Genomic DNA, 18,560 nt, shown 5'->3' with positions numbered 1-18,560 from the left:
CTGAATGACAAAGCACCTGCCTCAGTAGTTCTTCCCAGGAGACAATGGTCACAATAAAGATGAACAGGTTATGATGAAACTGGTTAGGGGAGAGAGAATGCCTTTTACCTCAGACAGGTACGAAAAAGAATTCAGAGAAATAGCCAACTAAAGCAACAATGGTTGAGAAAGCAACAATAGAGACAGACGAAGTCCTAGCTGGACTGCTGAACCACACCTACATGACAAGGCTGCTACCAATTCCCCGTTCCGGGATCTCTTCTTCAGTCTAACAATGGCAGTTTCTGAAATCTTTGTTTTCACTAGCCGAGAACAAAAAATACATGTTATACAATCATGTATCAAGTGAGTTTAACAAACTGTAAGGTCTGGCAATAATTTTCTTTGTGCTTTATTCCATTAATACCGCAACGGGTTGGGTTTTTTTTTCTCCTATCCGCATATACACTGCAATCTATTGTATCAAAAAACACAACGAAAACTCAAAAAACTGTCATTTGACTTGCAATACCATCCTGCATCGCCGTCTTAAGGAAAGGACAAATAAACGCCGAGTCAGAGCAGTCCGCAGTCGGACAATAACGAGGTTGAGCACTCAAGTAACAGCCTTGTTACTCAAATCGGTTTTCTTTATTGGAATATATATACGCATGTATAGAACTTGGGTCCTGAAAAATTCTCCAGACGACAGAAAAGTCCCAGCGCCCAAAGTTAGACACAAAGGCGCGGCTGCGCTCCCGCCCGCGCAGCCTCTGCCGCCGAGAGGGAAAACGCCCCGAACCTCGCCGGCTTGGCGTGGCGGTGGGGGACGACGGACTGCGGGCGGCAGCCGCCCCCCAGCCCAGCCCATCCACCCCATCCCCAGCCGCCCTTTGTCCGCCCCGGGCTGCCACCGGGACCGCAGTGCGGACCGTGCCACGCCCACCCGCCGGTGTCTCCGGGCGGACGGGCTCGGCGGCGGGCGCTGCGCTCCCGGCCCGGCCCCTCCGCCCAGCGATGGCGGGGAGGGGGCTCGCTGCGGCTCTCCGCAGCCCCGCTCCGCAGCGCCCGCACCCCGCGGGGGAAGGTGAGTGGGTGGGCGATTGCGGCGGGACCCCCCGGGGAATAAAGAGCTGGAGACCGCGGCTCGGAGGGATGGGTGTCGGGGGCAATCCCGGCTCCCGACCGCGCCCAGGGAGGGGCAGGGCGCCGGCGGGGGATGTCGCGGCGCTGCTTGCGGCGCCCCGGCTCCCGCCGCCTCACCTCGCTCGATATTGACGATCGCCCGCCGCAGGTGCTCCTCGGTCACCAGCTCGCCGATGACGACCAGCAGGTAAAACTTGCTGTCTAGGAAGCGGTGGGAGAGACTGGGCGAGGTGGAGGCCGGGTTGGGGATGCTGCAGGAGGGCTCCGAGTCCACTTCCACCACTACGGTGGCCATCGCCTCCGCCCCGCGGCTCCGGGGCGCTGAGAGCAGAGGGGCCGCTCGGCGGCGGCTCCGCAGGCGGCAAGGAGGGAGTGAGGGCGGGCGGGCAGGCGGCGGCGCTTTTATACGGAGACGGTGCAGGGCAGGGACCTGGTGAGGAGGAGGAGGAGGAAGGGGGGGAGCCGGCGCATCCTCCGCGCCGCCGCCGCCTTTCCAGCATCCACAGCTGATGTCATCTGCGGCAAATCCTCCCCGCGGCGGCCCCCGGAAGCAGGAAAGACGCGGGGGGCGAACAACGCCCCGAGGGGACGCCAAGGGGTGCGCCCCGCGCCCAGCTCCCGCCCCGGCCGTGAGACCCCTGAGCCCCCGCCCCGCGCCTCCCTTGCTCCCCGTGCCCGTCCGGGGCGTCACCCTGCGGGCCGGTCACCCCGGGGCCCGTCCCGGGTCCCAGCCTTGGAACAGGCGGTGAGGAGCCGCAGATGATGGCTTGGCAGACCTGGGGAGCTCATCTGGGAAAGCCGGCATCGGGACTCCAGCAGCCCTCCGGACGCCAACGGGTGAAAAAGCAGTGCCGCTGCCCAAGGCCAGTTGTCCTCTCCTACATCTTGCTGTAGCACTGCAGCAAAATTTGAGTCATACTTAAACACACACGCTTACCCAGCAATCTAATAATTCTTGCTAACTTTTTAAATTTAAAAAGCAGTTCATTTAATAAGATACTTCGCACGTGGCCTTTCTGTGCATATTCAATGCCCATGGATATATGATATCAGAAAAACACTGGTTTTGGACAAGATGCCGAAACCCATATTCTTGGCTTATTCAAAGCTGCAGAAGTTCAGAGGGGTTTGGGTAAGTAATGTTGACCAGGCTCAAGCAACTCCAGGGAGCAATGATAGCAGAAAACTTCTACAATGACAGAACCAAAGGTTTCATTTCTCTTCTCATGGATGTCAGATATATACACCGCAATACTCAGTGATAACCACCTCTGAAAAGTGTGTTTCTCTCTCCTAACCTGGGATAGAGACAAATCTGTCTGAGATGTTCCTCTCACTTTACTGACATGAGCAAGCCACTTGTTTACACTAAGCCTCTTGTTTATATGGCTCAAGTGATGTGGGATAAATTTCACTGTGACACAGGAAAGGATATAAACTTTCATAGCCTGCTTTTTAAGATAACCTCTTGTCCCTGGCTGAGAAGACACTTCCTCTGTCTGCAGCTTCTTACAGTGCTGGGTGTGCAAATTCTCTGCCTACTGCTCAGAAACAGAGTGCTTGCCTGGATGAACCAGTATGGCAGCCCTCTCTTCTTTGTATTTTGTTCCAGGGTACAGTGGACTAATCCACATGCATTTCAGGTTGTCACTACTAAGTTTTTTTTATCTTACTAGCCTGGAGGCTACAGTTTCAATCCACAAAGGTTAAAGGGCCATCATTATAAGTGCTAGTCCATAATGTTATCTATCTATAGCACCTAGTGGTTTTGATATGAATAGTTCCTCTGCATAAATACAGTACTGAGAGCCCTGGCTTACACGGCGTGGTGTGTTTGGATGTTGCATCCAAAGTAGGCTTTTTCTGAACTGCCTGAAGGTTGTAGAGTGCAGACAAGCATTTTCACAGCTATGTCAGGTGGCTGAGATGACACAGTGGTAAAGAGCAGCAGTGCTCATTCTTCGCTAGAGCTGACACTGCTGATAGAACAAATACAATGGCATAGATGCACAAGAACTAGCAGCAGTTTTAAGGTTTTAAGGTATTCAAAGGTGCAGAGTGCCTTTGGATGCCCCTGTTCATCTGAGCCTCACTGTGACTTTGCTGTTTCCTTGCTAATCCTGTCAGTCTCCATGGGATGCTGTAGATACCTACTTAGAAATAATGTCCATCCCCTGTGGCCTTGTCCCCCTTCCTAATAATCTATTTTAATTATAGATACCTCCAAGACTTGCCACATGGTGCCCACTGGAGAAAGCCATCTTCAGGCTTCCCCCACTGCAATCTGTAGTTTTGGGATATGCCTTTATTTCAATCACCAGCAAGAGCAGCTAGTCTCTCAAGCGTGGAAGGGGCTTGCCATGGGGACTTGGAAACTGGTTACAGAATAGACTGATACTGGTTCCTGGACATAAAGGTAAAACAATTACTTGCCTCACAAGCACAAAAGGTTAAATGTGATACTCAGAGAAATGTGATACTCATTTGAAATGTGATACTCAAAAGGCACTGTATGGGCTTTTAAGTGTTTTCTTACTTTAATGAAAAAATGGAAATGTCCATAACTGGAAAGATGTCTGTGAATTTGAAAAGTAAGAGCTGAAAAGAATTCATTTTATCAGAGAATAAGATGCTTACATACAGGTAGGTAATACAGTCATGTTTGAAGTAGCCTGCTCAGGTAGTCCTTTGTTTTATACTGCACTGTAAAATAATATGCAGCTAGAACATGGTATGATAAAAGCTGAACTGTTACAGTCAAGCTGTCTTGTGATGGGTGATGTATTACACATTAAAACCCTAAGGAAAAGAGGTTGTCTTTGGAAGAAAATGGTCTTCAAAGGATGCAGACTTCTGGCCTTGTCCATTCACAAGCATATGCTGCATCATCTGAGATTGAAGGTAGACAAGAAAAGGTGCTTTATCCTCCTGAACACATCTCCAAGGAAGCTGCAGGGTCCCGGCTCCATAGCCACTGTTCACACTGTGACTTGCCCTATTGGTATCTCAGTCAGGTAGATTTGTTTGTCATCATCTTTCCCTATCTGGAAACTAATTTATATTCTGCAATATGGAGCATCAGGTCCATTCCTGAGTGAAATGTGGAGATGTGCTACATAAAGCTGACTTAGTGTCCTGTGACCCTCACTGTTTGAAAGTGATACTACCTGCCTAGCTGCAGCTAAATCACATAGAGATGCCCTTTCAGTAGAAGAAACAGCAACGTTCATGGACTAGAGAATATATCTTGCTGTGCCAAAGAGACAATGATTGAGACCCACACCTGTCAGGCCTTTGTTTTTGTTTGATATTGTTGTTTCATTATGTCCAATACCAAACTGGAGTTCCACAGTTGAATATGGTCAAATATTATATTTGAGAGCTGTATTTTTTAGATGTTGTATTTTTTAAAGAGGCAGTTTAAATAAAGTGCTTGAAGTTTAAAACATGCTTCTTGGTGGTATGTGCCATTTGTTACCACTAATATTCAAGCTTCATTCAAGTTCAATCTTCAAATTTTAAATTAAGTTTCAGTGATGTACAAGCTGGTCCTTTGTCTCAGGTCAAGTGTCATCCCTAGTATAAAAGAAATACATATCCATGTGGATTGCTTTAGACCAATTGAAATGCAGACTGGGGAACAAGAGAGTGGAGAGCAGCACTGTGGAGAGAGACCTGGGGTTGAACATGAGTCAGCAGCCAGGAGGGCCACCTGTGTCCTGGGGGCATCAGGCACAGCATCACCAGCCGGACAAGGGAGGGGATTGTCCCGCTCTGCTCTGCTCTGGGGCGGCCTCACCTCCAGTGCTGGGGCAGCTTTGGCTGCCACAGGATAAGAGAGATACAAAGCTATTGGAGAGTGTCCAAAGGAGGGCCACGAGGATGGTGAAGGGTCTGGAGGGGAAGCTGTAGGAGGAGCAGCTGAGGGCACTTGGTCTGTTCAGCCTGGAGCAGCCTGAGGACAGACCTCATTGCAGTCTAAAACTTCCTTGTGAGGGAAGAGCAGGGGCAGGCACTGATCTCTTCTCTCGGGTGACAGTGACAGGACCCAAGGGAATGGCCTGAATTTGTGTCAGGGGAGGTTCAGGCTGGGTATTAGAAAAAGGTTCTTCACCCAGATCGTGGCTGGGCACTGGAACAGGCTCCCGAGGGAAGCGGTCACAGCACCAGCCTGACAGAGTTCAAGAAACATTTGGACAATGCTCTCAGGCACATGGTGTGATTCTTGGGGTGTCCTGTGCAGGGCCAGGATTTGGACTTCAATGATCCTCATGGATCACTTCCAACTCAGGATATTCTGTGATTCTTTGAATTTAAGAACTTTACTGAAAGTGGAGTGTTTCAGAAGGCTGTCTTCACTGAGAGAAATGCCAGAAATGAGGATTGCACAATGTGTCATGAAGGGGGTTCCTCAGGTGGGTAGGATTTCTTAAGGATGGGCAGGAAGGTCTAACTTCTAGAGATGCAGATTTGCCAGCCTATGCCTGAGGTGACAGATTGACAGAATGGCTGGCTGGAAGGGACCTCTGAAAGTAATTTTGTCTAATTCCCCTGCTCAAGCAGAGCCACCTAGAGTAGGTTTCTGAGAGCTGTGTTCAGTGGGGTTTGAATGTCTCCATGGATAGAGACCACCAACAGTGATGGTCTGGGCAACCATCACTCTCACTGTGAAAGTGTTTCTGATACATGATGAAGTCAAGAATATGCAACCAATAATATAGCAGATACCTGTAACATTTTGTACCTTGCCTGATGCCTTCTCAATATGACCATCATTCTCAATACCCCCACTCCACCTCATCCCCCATTTCCTGCAATCAGAAGCTCTACCATCCCCATGTGATCCAGCCTTTACCTCCCAGAGTCTCCTCTGTGCATTGGTCCTTTGAGGCAATTTAGCAGAGCATGCAGCAGCAGTGCAGGTGCAGAGGGACAGTCAGCATGTCACCCTGACCCCAGCAGAGCAGAAGTGTCACCCTGCAGCTGCTGGCCATGGTGTGATTAGTCATGAGCCCTTCCCTGCAAACACCTAGATGTGTGGTTCATGAAGAAAACTCCTCTTGCCTTCCCCCACATTTTAGGCAGGGAAGCATCTTCATCTCTGGCATCCTCAAGCTGGCACTGCCAGGGAAGCTCCTCCTCCAGCAGTGATACGGCAATAGCCAGGGTCACCAGAGAGATCTGTACCTGGATGAGCAGACAGAGACTTGGACTCCATGAGAGACTCTTTAAGATGGGAAATACTTCATGTTTTAGGATGGCAGGCTTTATTTTTAACTACATGCAAAATAAAAATTACTTGACCAACATTAATTTCAGGTATTTAAAATATATTACTTCAATTTTAATGATTACTTTTTAAATTGCAAAGGAGAGAAAGCTTTTATTTGCTTACGGTGAAATATCCATTTCAATTGGTATTTCATCTGTTTCTCATTCCTTACACTTTCTCCACAGAAAAGGGGAAGTTAAATATATTAAAAAAAAAAAAAAAGTGAAGAAAGCAACACTATTGCTTTTAAAAATAACATCTTCTCTCACTTTTAGCTTTCTGTCTTGAAGTGAGAGAAAAATAACACCAAGTAACATTTTGCCTTATTTCCCAGTGGAAAAATTAATTATTTTTTATCAGAGTAATTTCCCTCTTTTTCTTCAGTGGAAAACAAAATAGAAGTAAAAAAGGAAAAAAGTATTTAACTGCAATGAGAATTAAATTAAAAGAAAAAGATTTTCCACTGGACTATTAAAAAAAGACAAATTAAAAATAATTATTTTGCATAATTTTATCCTGACATTTGCTATGAGAAGAACATGTATCTTTTCATGAACATAAAATGATTGGTTCTCCACTGTTGGAGGGAAAATAGAGCAGTTTTAAGTAATTAGATCATGTTTACTAATTAGGATGATGCTTAAAATTCAGCAATAAATGATAATAAAAGCATTGAAGGCAGTGGTACCCATTGTACCACAAAGCTGGATGGATAATTAAAACATCATCAGCTGCAAAAACAATGGTAAGACAAAGTGGTTGGCATCAGGCAGTAGTTTTGAGCTTCCTTTGAGCTCAGGATTCAGTTCTTCTGAACAAGAGGGAGAATGGTTTGTTGATGTGGGATATAGTTAGGGTTTCAGGAGGTAAGTTTGTTAGATTTTTACTTCTTATTGAAGAACTGCAAGTTACAGAATTTTATTTGGGTTCTAGGGGTAAAATACAAATTATGTCCTATCACACCGACCCGAAGAACCTGCATGTGCTTCCTTTCAAGCCAGTTTCAGAGCTCAATCTTAACTTAGGAGGGGAGGCAAATCAAGCCATGGGTTTAGAATGACTGTGTGTACACTATCATCTGCCTAGTTTGGGGTCAGCTGGAAGCTGCGAGTGCCTGCACTGGGCTGTTGGCTGCTGTGACACCCATGTTCAGCCTGGCCACAGGCTGCCCCAAACCTGCCTGCTCTGGCAGCACACCCTGTCCATGGCCATGCTGGAGGACCATCAGCCAAGGTGTTAGTCCCTTAACTCACTACAAGCACAGAGGAGAAAAATATCAATGGGCTGTTGGCCACGTGCTGCTCCATCCTAGATACTCAGGTGGGAAAAGCACATGGAGGTGCTCTAAAGAAAAGAGTGAGTGGGAGTTTTTTTTGTTTTCTCTCCAAGCTGAATTGTCTAAAGCTGCCTCTGGGAACCAAACAGCAAGTAGATATTCTATAAAATATTTTCATGTAGTTTTCAGATGTGCCTTACAATACTTTTCAGAAGCTGCCTGCTAGCTGTGCTAGTTCTGTAGGATTTAAAATTGGCTTATTATTATTATTATTTTACAGGGGTCCTGTTCTCTTGAGCACACGATGATAGAAATGACATTGCTACTACACAGAGAATAGGAAGCAAGAAATCTAGGCAAGCATCATTTCATACAGTGCACTGACCGGCTTCCATACACAGAATCTGGGGAACTGCTCCATCTTCCTACTAGAAAGGTCCAACAGACTCTGGTCCTACACTGGAGTCATCACAACTCTTCAAGGCTACAGCAATTTCATGTATTGCATAGCTGCAACCAGAGTAGTGCATCATTTTGCACCCTTGCCCAGGACTTCTGGTGCATGCAAGGATCTTGATGCAGCCTTTCATTCTAGCTCTCTTATTATGTAGAAAGCTACGACTCCGATTCCTAAAAGAATAGCTTGTGACTCTGATGTTGCCTAAACAGGGTTTAGCCATCCTATTGATGTAGCCTTTAGTCTTGCTGTTAAAATCATCCAGTCTTTTAACTGTTTCAGCTACCACAAAATCTCATACTTTCTCAATAGAACTTGGTACTCTAACAGCATAAACGGTATAAATGGTTAACTTAATTTTATATGTATCTCAAAACAAATTCCAGAGTTGCTCATTCAGACCACTTACATGACTGACCATCTGGTTCCCTTCCCCTTTTGTGCACTTTATTATTTCAGCTTAATAGCAACATTACTATTTGTACAATTTTGCAGCACCATTTTGGATTTTTTTTAAATTTTGTTTGGTTTTTTCCCTTTGTTTTCTGTTTTTATTTATTTGTCTGCCCCATGCAGTCCAATAGGCTGACACAAAGTAAAGATGATTTAAGGGTGCTCTTTAAATTAATAAGTCATTCCTAGTCATTGGTATTTTGCAGTAGGTTGGGATGTGCTGACTAAGAGTTGCACTGCAGAATTTACTGAAAGGCCTGGGCAGAGGGTGTACAGCCGGGGTGCCCAGAGAGGCCAGTAAGCTGAGCATTTTGCTGAAGTGCCCCTGTTTTGGGAGTGGGCAGAGACCACCAGCACTGTACATTCTGATACAAGGGTTCAACATCAGTGTTTGCTTTGTGCCCAAGGGTGTGCCTTCTAGTCCTGCCATGGCAGTGCCCCAGGAGTCCTTGTGGAGGTGGAACCATGCCATGGGACAGACAGGATCTGACAGGATTTCCTCCTAGAAGTTGTCCTGATTTTTTGTCAGGTAGCCTGCTTGTCAGAAGTTGCATTATAACCTCTTTCGGTAATTCTAGAGTGGTGTTATATTTCTGAAATACGGAGAAATTTTGTTCTTCCTCATTATTTGCAAAGTCAGTAGAGCAACAATGGTAGAGCCATTGCTGAAAAGTATGATTAAGTATGATTTCCAACGTAAGAATATAGATCCATTACCAAGTACATTACAAAATGCAGAACAGGAGCATTTTTTAAATGTTCTTCTCCAAATATTCATAGTCTGATTTTTGGGGTTGTCCTGTGCAGAGCCAGGAGTTCAATTCAATGATTCTTGTGGGTCCTTTCCAAGTTAGGTTATCCTATGGTTCTATTAAATATTCCGTTCAGGTTTCCCCAAGATAGCTTGAACTTCTTTGACTGTAGCTTTTTTCCCAACTTCTCCTTATGCTGATTTCATAAACATTTTGAATTCCAAATTTGGAAGGGTACAGTTATTCTTCAAAGCTCAAGGAAGGCAAGATTTTTTAGCCTGACTTACTTCACTGCAGTCACCCTGCAGACATACTTTTGATATAGCAGCTATTATATTGTCATTATGTGGAACAATAGTATATATTTATGTATATCACATAAATAATACAGAAAAACCTCTTTCTCCTCCCAGTAATACTGGAAATACTACTTTTTACATGCACGAATATCTTTTTCCACAACAGCACAGAAATGTTGCTATTTCTGGGATAACACAACGTGCCATTGCACTCAGTTTTGTGAAAAGGCATGAATGAATATATCCTTTCCAAGCAAAGTCATGGAAATACATTGCATAGATAGAATGTAATCTCCATTTTTGAGTGATACAAAGGCACTGGATTTTAGCAACATATGATCAGAGCTGTGTTTTCCTATTTCCCTGAGAAAATCCCAGTTCCACAAACCAGTGTGCCTACTCTGTAATAGGAAATAGGTCCACTAATAAAATGAGGGAACAGTTTTATTTATCTGGATATCCTTACCACAAGCTCTGTATGTTTTCTTTGGAGGATTTGTGTTGAGTAGGCTCAGTCACAGAAGATTTTGTCATCACTGAGAGAAAGCACTCAAACAAATCCCTATGACCCATGGGTCATAAAATTGTTCATTGCTATATTGCTGCATTTACACATTGTATTTTTAACAGCATTAAAGTCATTATAGATGATTCCTTTGATGAAAACTTTTGCTTATTTCCAGAGGAGTCTCTGATTACCTCTTGCTTTTTTGACATCTCAGGAAAGGCTCAGTCTTCCAGTTTGGCCACATCATTTTCCTTGGGTTCAGTTAGTGTCTCAGTCTGAACTGATAGTAAAAAACTCAGTAGGGAGCATAAAACAGTTGTCCATGGCCACTTTCACAGAAAATAAAAAGATATGGTAGAAGGACCAGTAAATCTCCATCTAGAAGAAAACTGCTAAAGCCACCTTATGGTGCAAAGTACTGAGAAGAGGAGTGAATGGAAGAAAAGATTGGGAGACTGTGCTGGTTTTGGCAGGGATAGAGTTAATTTTTTTCACAGTAGCTGCTATGGGGCTGTGTTTTGGATTTGTGCTGAAAATGGTGTTGACAATGTAGAGATATTTTTATTATTGCTGAGCAGTGCTTTCTGCCAAAACCTTTTCTGCTCCTCACACTACCCCACCAGTGAGGGGGCTGGGGTGTACAAGGACTTGGGAGGGGACACAGCTGGGATAGCTGACCTCAACTGACCACAGGGATATCCCAGACCATATGGCAGCATACTCAGCATAGAAAGCTGGGGGAAGATGAAGGAATGGGTGTATGTTCAAAATCACAGCATTTGTCTTCCCAAGTTGCCATTATGCATGATGGAGCACTGCTTTTCTTGAAGACAGCTTGCCCATGGAAAGCAGTGAATTAATTCCTTGTTTTTCTTTGCTGGTTCATGAGGCTTTTGCTTTACCTATTAAATTATCTTCATCTCAATGCATGAGTTTTCTTGCTTTTATCCTTCCAATTCTTTCCCCCATCCTGCTGGTGAAGGAGTGAATGAGCAGGTGTGTGGGGCTTTGTTTCCAGCTGGGGTGAAACCTGACAGAGATCAAGTGCAAAGGACACTGATGAAGTTATAATAAAATGGACAGGGAGTTGTTTTCTCTCTCAGAAATATTTTCTGAAGTCTAGGTTTTGGTTTTATGCCCCAAGGATGATCAAGGTTGATGGGAAGATTTTTATGCCATTGGCTTTGCAGAAAGCCCAGTTGGGAGCCTAGCATGGCAGTCTGGCTCCGAAGGGAATTGCTGGCAGGCAAAGCCCATGTTCTGCTAGCATCCAGCACATAAAAGGGGTAAATATCAAGGCTGTGAAATATTTTTAGGAGAAAAAGTTTCTGAATAAGAACAACATGAGATCAAGAAAAAGTCATGTTTATTTTGGCTGAAAAAGGTACCCCAGGTACTATGCAAATTAATGTTAAAACACACGTTAGTACCTCCTTTCAGGCTGTTGGCACAGGAGGAAAAGTAGAGTCAGAGCAAAGAGGTGACTAGCAAGAGGGCCATGATATTGTCAATTGAAATTGGACAGTAATTACAAAAATAAGTATGAGCTGATGTAGGAAGAGACATGGACAGATACAGTAGATATTGAAACAAATATTAAATATGATTACTTCTCTTCCCATGCATTCTTCTTGAAAGTAACAGAGTGGGAATTCATCATTTGGAGAAGAAGAGGAAGAGGAATGGTTCTGGCACAATTCTCCTTCAGCCCTGCAAAACCCAGGGCATTTCACAAAGGGTAAGTCAAGGTGTGCACTGGCATCCCCTCCAACAATGATTTCTTGCAGCAATGGTTGTCTGTGTTCCCCATGGAGCAGAGCACTGGCCAGGAAGTCAGCACCAAGAGGGCACCTGAAGATTCTCATGCACCTACAAAGGACACTAAAGCCCCTGCTGTAACCAACAGAACTGTTTGTCCCAGCCAAGGGCAGGGCATCACATCACAGGGTTGCTATACAGCATGCTGCTCATCAGCTTCTCCTCAAGCAGTACTGACGTGCTCTGGGTCCAAGGCCAAAAGATAATGGGATGCTCTTGTGAGTAAGCACTTCTGTACTGAGTGCACTGTGATCTTCATGAACTGCACATCTTTGGGGAGAAATTTCTCAGAATTGCTTGCAGACCCCTGTCTCCCTCTATTTCTGCCTTGTGCCACCGGTGGCTTAGCCGGAACATCCACTACTGCAGCAGCAGTAAGTGCAGAAGGACTAATGACAGGTGTCCATAATATCCCCAAATTGGTGTTGCCTTGCTGTCTGACCAGGGTAGCCACTCACAATTTCATTCCATATGAATCGTATTTCAGTGTCTTCAGCATAAATTCCCATTTAAAAGTTTTTCCTCGGGTTTTTGTTGTGTTTTGCTTGGAGCTTTCTGTTGTTGGTTGGTTTGTTGGTTGTGTTTTTGGGGATTTGTTTATTTGTTTTGTTGTTTTTGTTGATTTGTTTGGGTTTGTTGTTTTTTTTTTTCTGAGCATGAGCAGGAAAACATACACCAAAATCTAATAAATACTGAACCCAACCTGGGTTATTTCAGGTTGATGCATCTATAGTGATATTTTGCACTGAGTATTTAATTAACAGTTTTCTTCATGATAAATAAACCAGAATAAAACCAGCTGATCTTCCAAGAACTGAATTTGTCCTCTACTGTTATTGGCAGTAAAAATTAATAAAATATTATCTAATCTGCAGTGTAAGTTTAGATAACTCTGAAAGAATGAAAGGAGCCCACCTGTCAAGGAAAACCATATATTTTAGCTTTGTCACATAGATGTATTTATATTAAATCATACAGTTGGCCTTCATTGCTCTCCTGTTTTCTCATTTATAAACCACAGATTTTCTTGGTTCTGGAAGGCTGTTTGAAAAAGTGGATATAAGTTCTTCAAGAACAGCAAAATAAGAAGAGTTTCTTCTCTGGATTTTTGTTTACATTAATTTTCTTCTGCTTAATTTCCTACATGTATATTTTGATTTTAAGGAATTTTCTGCTAATATTATTCAGTTGAGGGTTTTTACCTTAAGCATTTATAGCCTTGATGTCATTAATTGAAAAAGCAGGGAGATGCCCATATGCAAGGCAGTGAAGTTGAGATTATGTAGCATGAGAGGATGATCATTCTACTTTTGCAGACACCTAACCTGAGGGGTTGTCTTATCTAATCTCCAGATAAATTCTAAGCATGCTGTGGTAATATTACCAAAGGAGTTTATCGTATTGAGTGTTTATCATTCTCACAGACTCTAAGATCCTGGCATGCTGAAGAAAAGTCTACCTTAAACTCACTTTTTTATGTTTTCCCGAGAGAGTAAAAAGTATACTCTGTTGGTGTAATAGTATCTCCGGTACAATATAGCAGCATAGCTCTCTTTTTACACGTGATACAATGCCTCTGGCTTAGTATAAAGTCATTATGCAGTACGCCCAGTTTACTGAAATTCTGGAAGCTGATAACAATAATTAAAATACTACATGACAAATAGTATTTTATTATGCAATCCCACAATGCCTCAGTGAGCTGTTAGGCACACAGCCAACTGCTTTGAACCACCTGGAAGAATTATTTTTACACCTATCATGGATAGTGTTAGGGAATGATCTGATGGGCTTGCTGATCTGTAGTTATCACACACTAATCACATTGGTAAGATTTCATTTCCTGAGTAACTAGACTGATATTGAGTTAAGTGATAATGACCAGGAGTGAACATTGCTGCTGCCTTAATGACTGGTGCAGCTCAACACATGGCCCAAGGCTTAACAACAGGTCCTTAGTCAGCAGGCAGAGCCCCAAATGCAGCTGTGGGTGTTGTTATAAGCTAAGACTGGCTGCAGGTGTTTCAGGAGGAAGGGGAAGCAAAAAGCAGAATATTTGGATAGGCATAGGATATGCCTAAGGAATAAGGCGTCCATGAGCCACATGTTGCAAATGTGCTTAACATTTCAGAGCTGTAAATATGTGTAAATTTATCTGAGTAGCTTCTAGTATTTTTTTTTTTTTTAATACTTAATTTTTTTGCTGTCAAATTACTTAGCCTGTCTTTAAAGGTTACATTTCCAGAAAATGGGATATCCTCAGTCAGGACACTTCATCCTCTGATGTCCAGTTTAATCAATTATTGGCTTGGTTTTCAAATTTGTTTGTGTACCTTTCTAAGCCTTTGCTCACACTGGGACTAACCTGGGGCATGATGAAGTCACAGCAAAAATCACAGTTGTTTTACTGAGATGGTCATTCTTGTGTGGTGGTTTTACAGCTTCAGGATACTGCCAGGTTAAAGTTTGTAGTGTTTCTCTAGTCCAGACCACCGTAACTGCATCTCTTGTCTTCACTGCAACCTTAAGAACACAATGGTCTGTCCTTTTGTATTGCTACTTAAGGTTGCATACTTGTACATTAGGTAACAAACATACCAGGATTTTTCAACAATAGCCATGACAAGTTACATTTGAAAAGGCACCATGAGTGTTGGGAATAGTCACGTTCTCTAAGAAAGACACTAACCTGGGTTTCTAGGTTAGGATGGAAATTTTTTGATATATTCCTAATAATTCCTTCCTGTGTCTGTTCCCTGTATTGCAGGAGAGAATGAGATGGTGTTCAGAGCAAAAGCCTAACTGGGGTGCTGTGAGAAGCACTCTGTGCAGGAGCATCCCTTTTCCTCTGCTTGTTATACTGGGAACTGAGGATGCTGAACCATTCAGGACACTAAATTAGATGCCCAAAAAAAAAAAAAAAGTTACCTGAAAATAATAATTTAAGCTTATCATGTTAAAATTTTGTATTGTATATGGAAAGTAATTGAGCTAGTAGTTTTGCATGAAGGCTGAAGTAGTTTTGGTTGCTCAGCTGATGACAACTCATTGTTTCTCAGAAGATACTGACTATCGTTGGGGTGCATCGTGATTTGTGAGTGCTGCTCCCCAATTTAGTGCTTCCACTGAGACTCCCTAAACCATGTTGTTGCTTGCCTGCTCCCCTTCCTCCTCCCCCTCTCCCGCACTGGATGGAGAGGAGAATGGGAGGCACAAAAGGTAAAGGTCATTTACTGGAATTTACTGGAAACAGCAATGACATAAGAAAACGAACACTGACAGCAAGAATATTAATAACAAAAATGTACAAAAGAGAGAGTGATTCACTTGCAAAATGCTCACTGCAGAGTTTGACCTGACCACAGCCATGCCATCCCGACTGCTCCATCCAGCTTGTAACTGGTGCCACCCAACCGCTCCCTCTGGCTTGGAGCCAATATTATTACCCCCTTGCTCCTTTGCCATGTTCCTCAACAGAAAAGAACCCCTTCTCCTCCGAAGAGAGTCCCTTTCCCCTGCCCGTGGCAATGACAGCAATAGTGAGGTGATACAGAATAACCCCCAGGTCCTAGATGTGCCCCCTCCTGGCTACTGCAAAAATTAACCCTGTCCTGGTTGGAACGAGAACTGTAACTTAACTGAGGAGCATGAACACTTTGGCACTTGTTCAGTGGTTTTATTGCTGAGTTTCATCTAAGCTTACCTGTCCAATGAGGAATTTGAAGGAAAATTGATTTTCTGTTCTTAATAAGTCAAGGGCCTTTAAGCAGTTTTGTCTTGAGTGATACCTCTGGAACATCATTTTGTACTACTTTCTCAACATTTCAGAATGACAATTCAGAAAATGTATTAACACAAAATTCAGACAGACAGTGTGGTCATGACAGTCCCACGCTCTTTGAAACCCAGCTAGAAGCACAGCTCGAATTCCTCAAGTCTTTGCCATTTGCTGTAACACAAAAGGGAATTTATAACATGCAGTGATCATTTCAGTTGCCTAGCTGAGTGGTAGGCTGGTTTAGGGGCTGTCTGACAATGTCTTGCTCTTGCACAAGCCGTGGTCTGGTGGATTACAGCAGAGGGACCACGTCATGACAGAAGATGCCATTTGATTATGTCACACCCGTGACCATAGGGTCTGTCATAACAAAAAAAAAAAAAAAAATTGGCATAACTGATCAATATCTGGGCTGTAAGAAAAATGGGTAAGTGCTGCAGGCATAGGGTTTGTGAGCTCGTACATAGATTGGAGGTGTACAGTATTAGCCTGTTATTTAAATCAATCATGTAAGAGAAAAAATTATAGAAGATGTTTGGGGAATCATAAACCTGGAAAACTTCCAGGTAACGATTAGTCAGGAGAGGTCTGAATGTATACTTAAATGCCTTATAAACTCTCCATCTTACAGAAAACTCTTAGCAGAAATCTTTGGGCAAGCTTCTTTCATGGAAGTTGTTCACAGCAACTGTCACCAGAGGCTTGTTAACCCCATTTCCAAGAGCAGAGCTGGACAAGATAAGTGAAGCTATCACAACTCTCCTTTTCCCAGCTTTGGACCTGGCATGAATAGCTATGCTGCTTCTTGCTTCCCTGACGGCTTAAAAGAAATGCAGCCTGTAACTATACTGTTGCCAGCCCAATGTGACTTCTCTTTGTTATCAAAATGTTTGCCACAATGTGTAACACTGGAGAGCACAGACAAAACACCCTGCTTTAAGTTTGAATTTGCTATCGTAACCCCAAGGGAAAATGCTATGCATGAAACATAATATGAGAATGGGTTGGAAAAAAAAGACAAATGAAGGTTTTCCTGCTGTGCTACTCTCCTTGGTGATAGGCTTAAAAGCTGGTTTAAAACCAGAGCTCTGCAGGTGGTTGCAGAAGACAGGCACCGTCTGCACCACCTGGGTCTGAAGAAATTTCCAGTTTGATTGCATATAAGCAAGTTGCCTTGAAAGGTGCTATACCATCAGCAACTGCTGCCAAATGTGCTCCTTCTCTGGAAGTTTCAGGCTTTTAGCATTAGGACCCCATCCAACTGAAGGCTCAGCAGTGATGATAAAGCAAAGATAACAATCAGCCCAGCTAGACAGTGAGCAGTCTCTTTGATGTAGGTATGGAAGGTTGCTTTTCTCAACAGCAACATTCAAGATTTTCTTTGCATTGTTTTTCTTGCATTTTATCTGGACCAGAGAAATGGGGGGCCTTGAGACTTCTGGCACATACCTCGTTATAAAAGTAGGTTAGTTTTGCATTCCAGCATCGTCTTGTACAAAACAGGATACTATCTATTACAAAACTCCTTTTCTTCGCCTCCTAAAAACTCATCAATATTTTCACTTTTTTTTGCTGTAGTGCTTTGAGTCCTCAGACTTGATTAGTCCTATCTCATATCCGAAGGCAATGCTGGAGATGGCTGAACTCCCTCACACAGCACAGGGAGTTGTGCCAGAACAGATTGCAAGGAGAGTGATGCAGCACAACCCGGCTCCCTCCTTCTCTCAAGATAGAAACTGGGCTTTGAAAAAAATAAGCCTCTCCACTAGGCATGCTCAGAAGCTCCCTACCGACTGCTGATTACTGTTGGCATCCACTTGCTGCCTGCAAGGTGTAACAAGCCAAGCCCCAGCTCTTTTCTGATGTACAATAGGGTGAATCACTGGTTTTGTAGTCTTGAAAAATATAAATATTTGATGAGCTACAAACTATCATTGTCTCCCAACTCCTTTTCCTGCACTGTATTTATCACACAGGAACCAACTTAAAATCTCTGTCCATACAAAGATCACATAGCCACCCCTGTGAAATGAACTGTTAAGGTAAATGCATCTAGGTGTACCCTAGAGGATAATTTAAATCCTATCACCCTGTACTTTGGATGACAAAAAGACTTTGCCATGAGTTACAGATTTTCACCTGCAAGAGCCAATTTCTTTAGCCATTTGCCTTGGATTTTTCAAATGTCATGAATTTTCAGTGCTATTAGTTGAACTCAACATTGTTAAAAAACTCCTAGTAGTGCTACAACAGTGGTAAATTTTATCACCTCCACCAGAGTATTGATCAGAGATTGGACAACTAGCCTCCAGTTTCTTCTGAACATAGCAGAATGTCAAGCTGGCAAAATAGAAATCAGGCTAAGGGTAAGGTCAGCAATAAGCTGAGAACAGAAATACCACATTCAGAGTGATGCAGAAATAATAAAAGCCAAATAATTAGCGTAAATTTTTAGAAAAAAATTTAGCATAAAAGAGTAAAGATTACCAAATGAAAATAAACAGTAAGTTTTAAATTTCTTTTTTCAATTAAGTGTCATCTTTCTATGGCAGAACTTGGACAAAGGGATTTTTGAGAAGCCTGATACCAGGAGCTCAGAGTTTCCCTGTAGTTACTAGCAGAAAGGAATATTATCTGTTTATTTCAACACATGAGAAAAATCAAAGCAATTCTGATATTAAGGTCGCCATAAAAAGAGGCTTGCCTGGTAATTCAAACCATGAGTTTTGACAAAGAACATTCACAGAGACAAAGAACAATCACAGAACCTGACAGTAAAGTTTGTTCCTTGTTTTCTCTATAGCTAGAACAATTCTCATAAT

At 43.3% G+C, this 18,560-nt stretch overlaps 1 protein-coding gene across 1 annotated transcript in view; it reads right to left on the bottom strand.

Annotated features, from left to right (window-relative positions):
- The window catches only part of MAP1B (microtubule associated protein 1B), a 72,291-nt gene extending 70,780 nt beyond the window's left edge, over positions 1–1,511 (bottom strand). Inside the window, exon 1 of the mRNA XM_042013262.1 lies at positions 1,243–1,511. Coding sequence (XP_041869196.1) covers positions 1,243–1,420 — 178 coding nt within the window. The 5' untranslated portion in view covers positions 1,421–1,511. The remainder of the gene's footprint in view (positions 1–1,242) is intronic.
- Between the last annotated feature and the right edge of the window lie 17,049 nt (positions 1,512–18,560).

Source organism: Corvus kubaryi, unplaced genomic scaffold, assembly GCF_017639235.1.
Source record: "Corvus kubaryi isolate FWS band 111438036 unplaced genomic scaffold, C.kubaryi_AGA036_p1.0 split1-37296, whole genome shotgun sequence".
NCBI lineage: Eukaryota > Metazoa > Chordata > Aves > Passeriformes > Corvidae > Corvus > Corvus kubaryi.
This window is presented reverse-complemented; position numbering and strand designations above follow the sequence as displayed.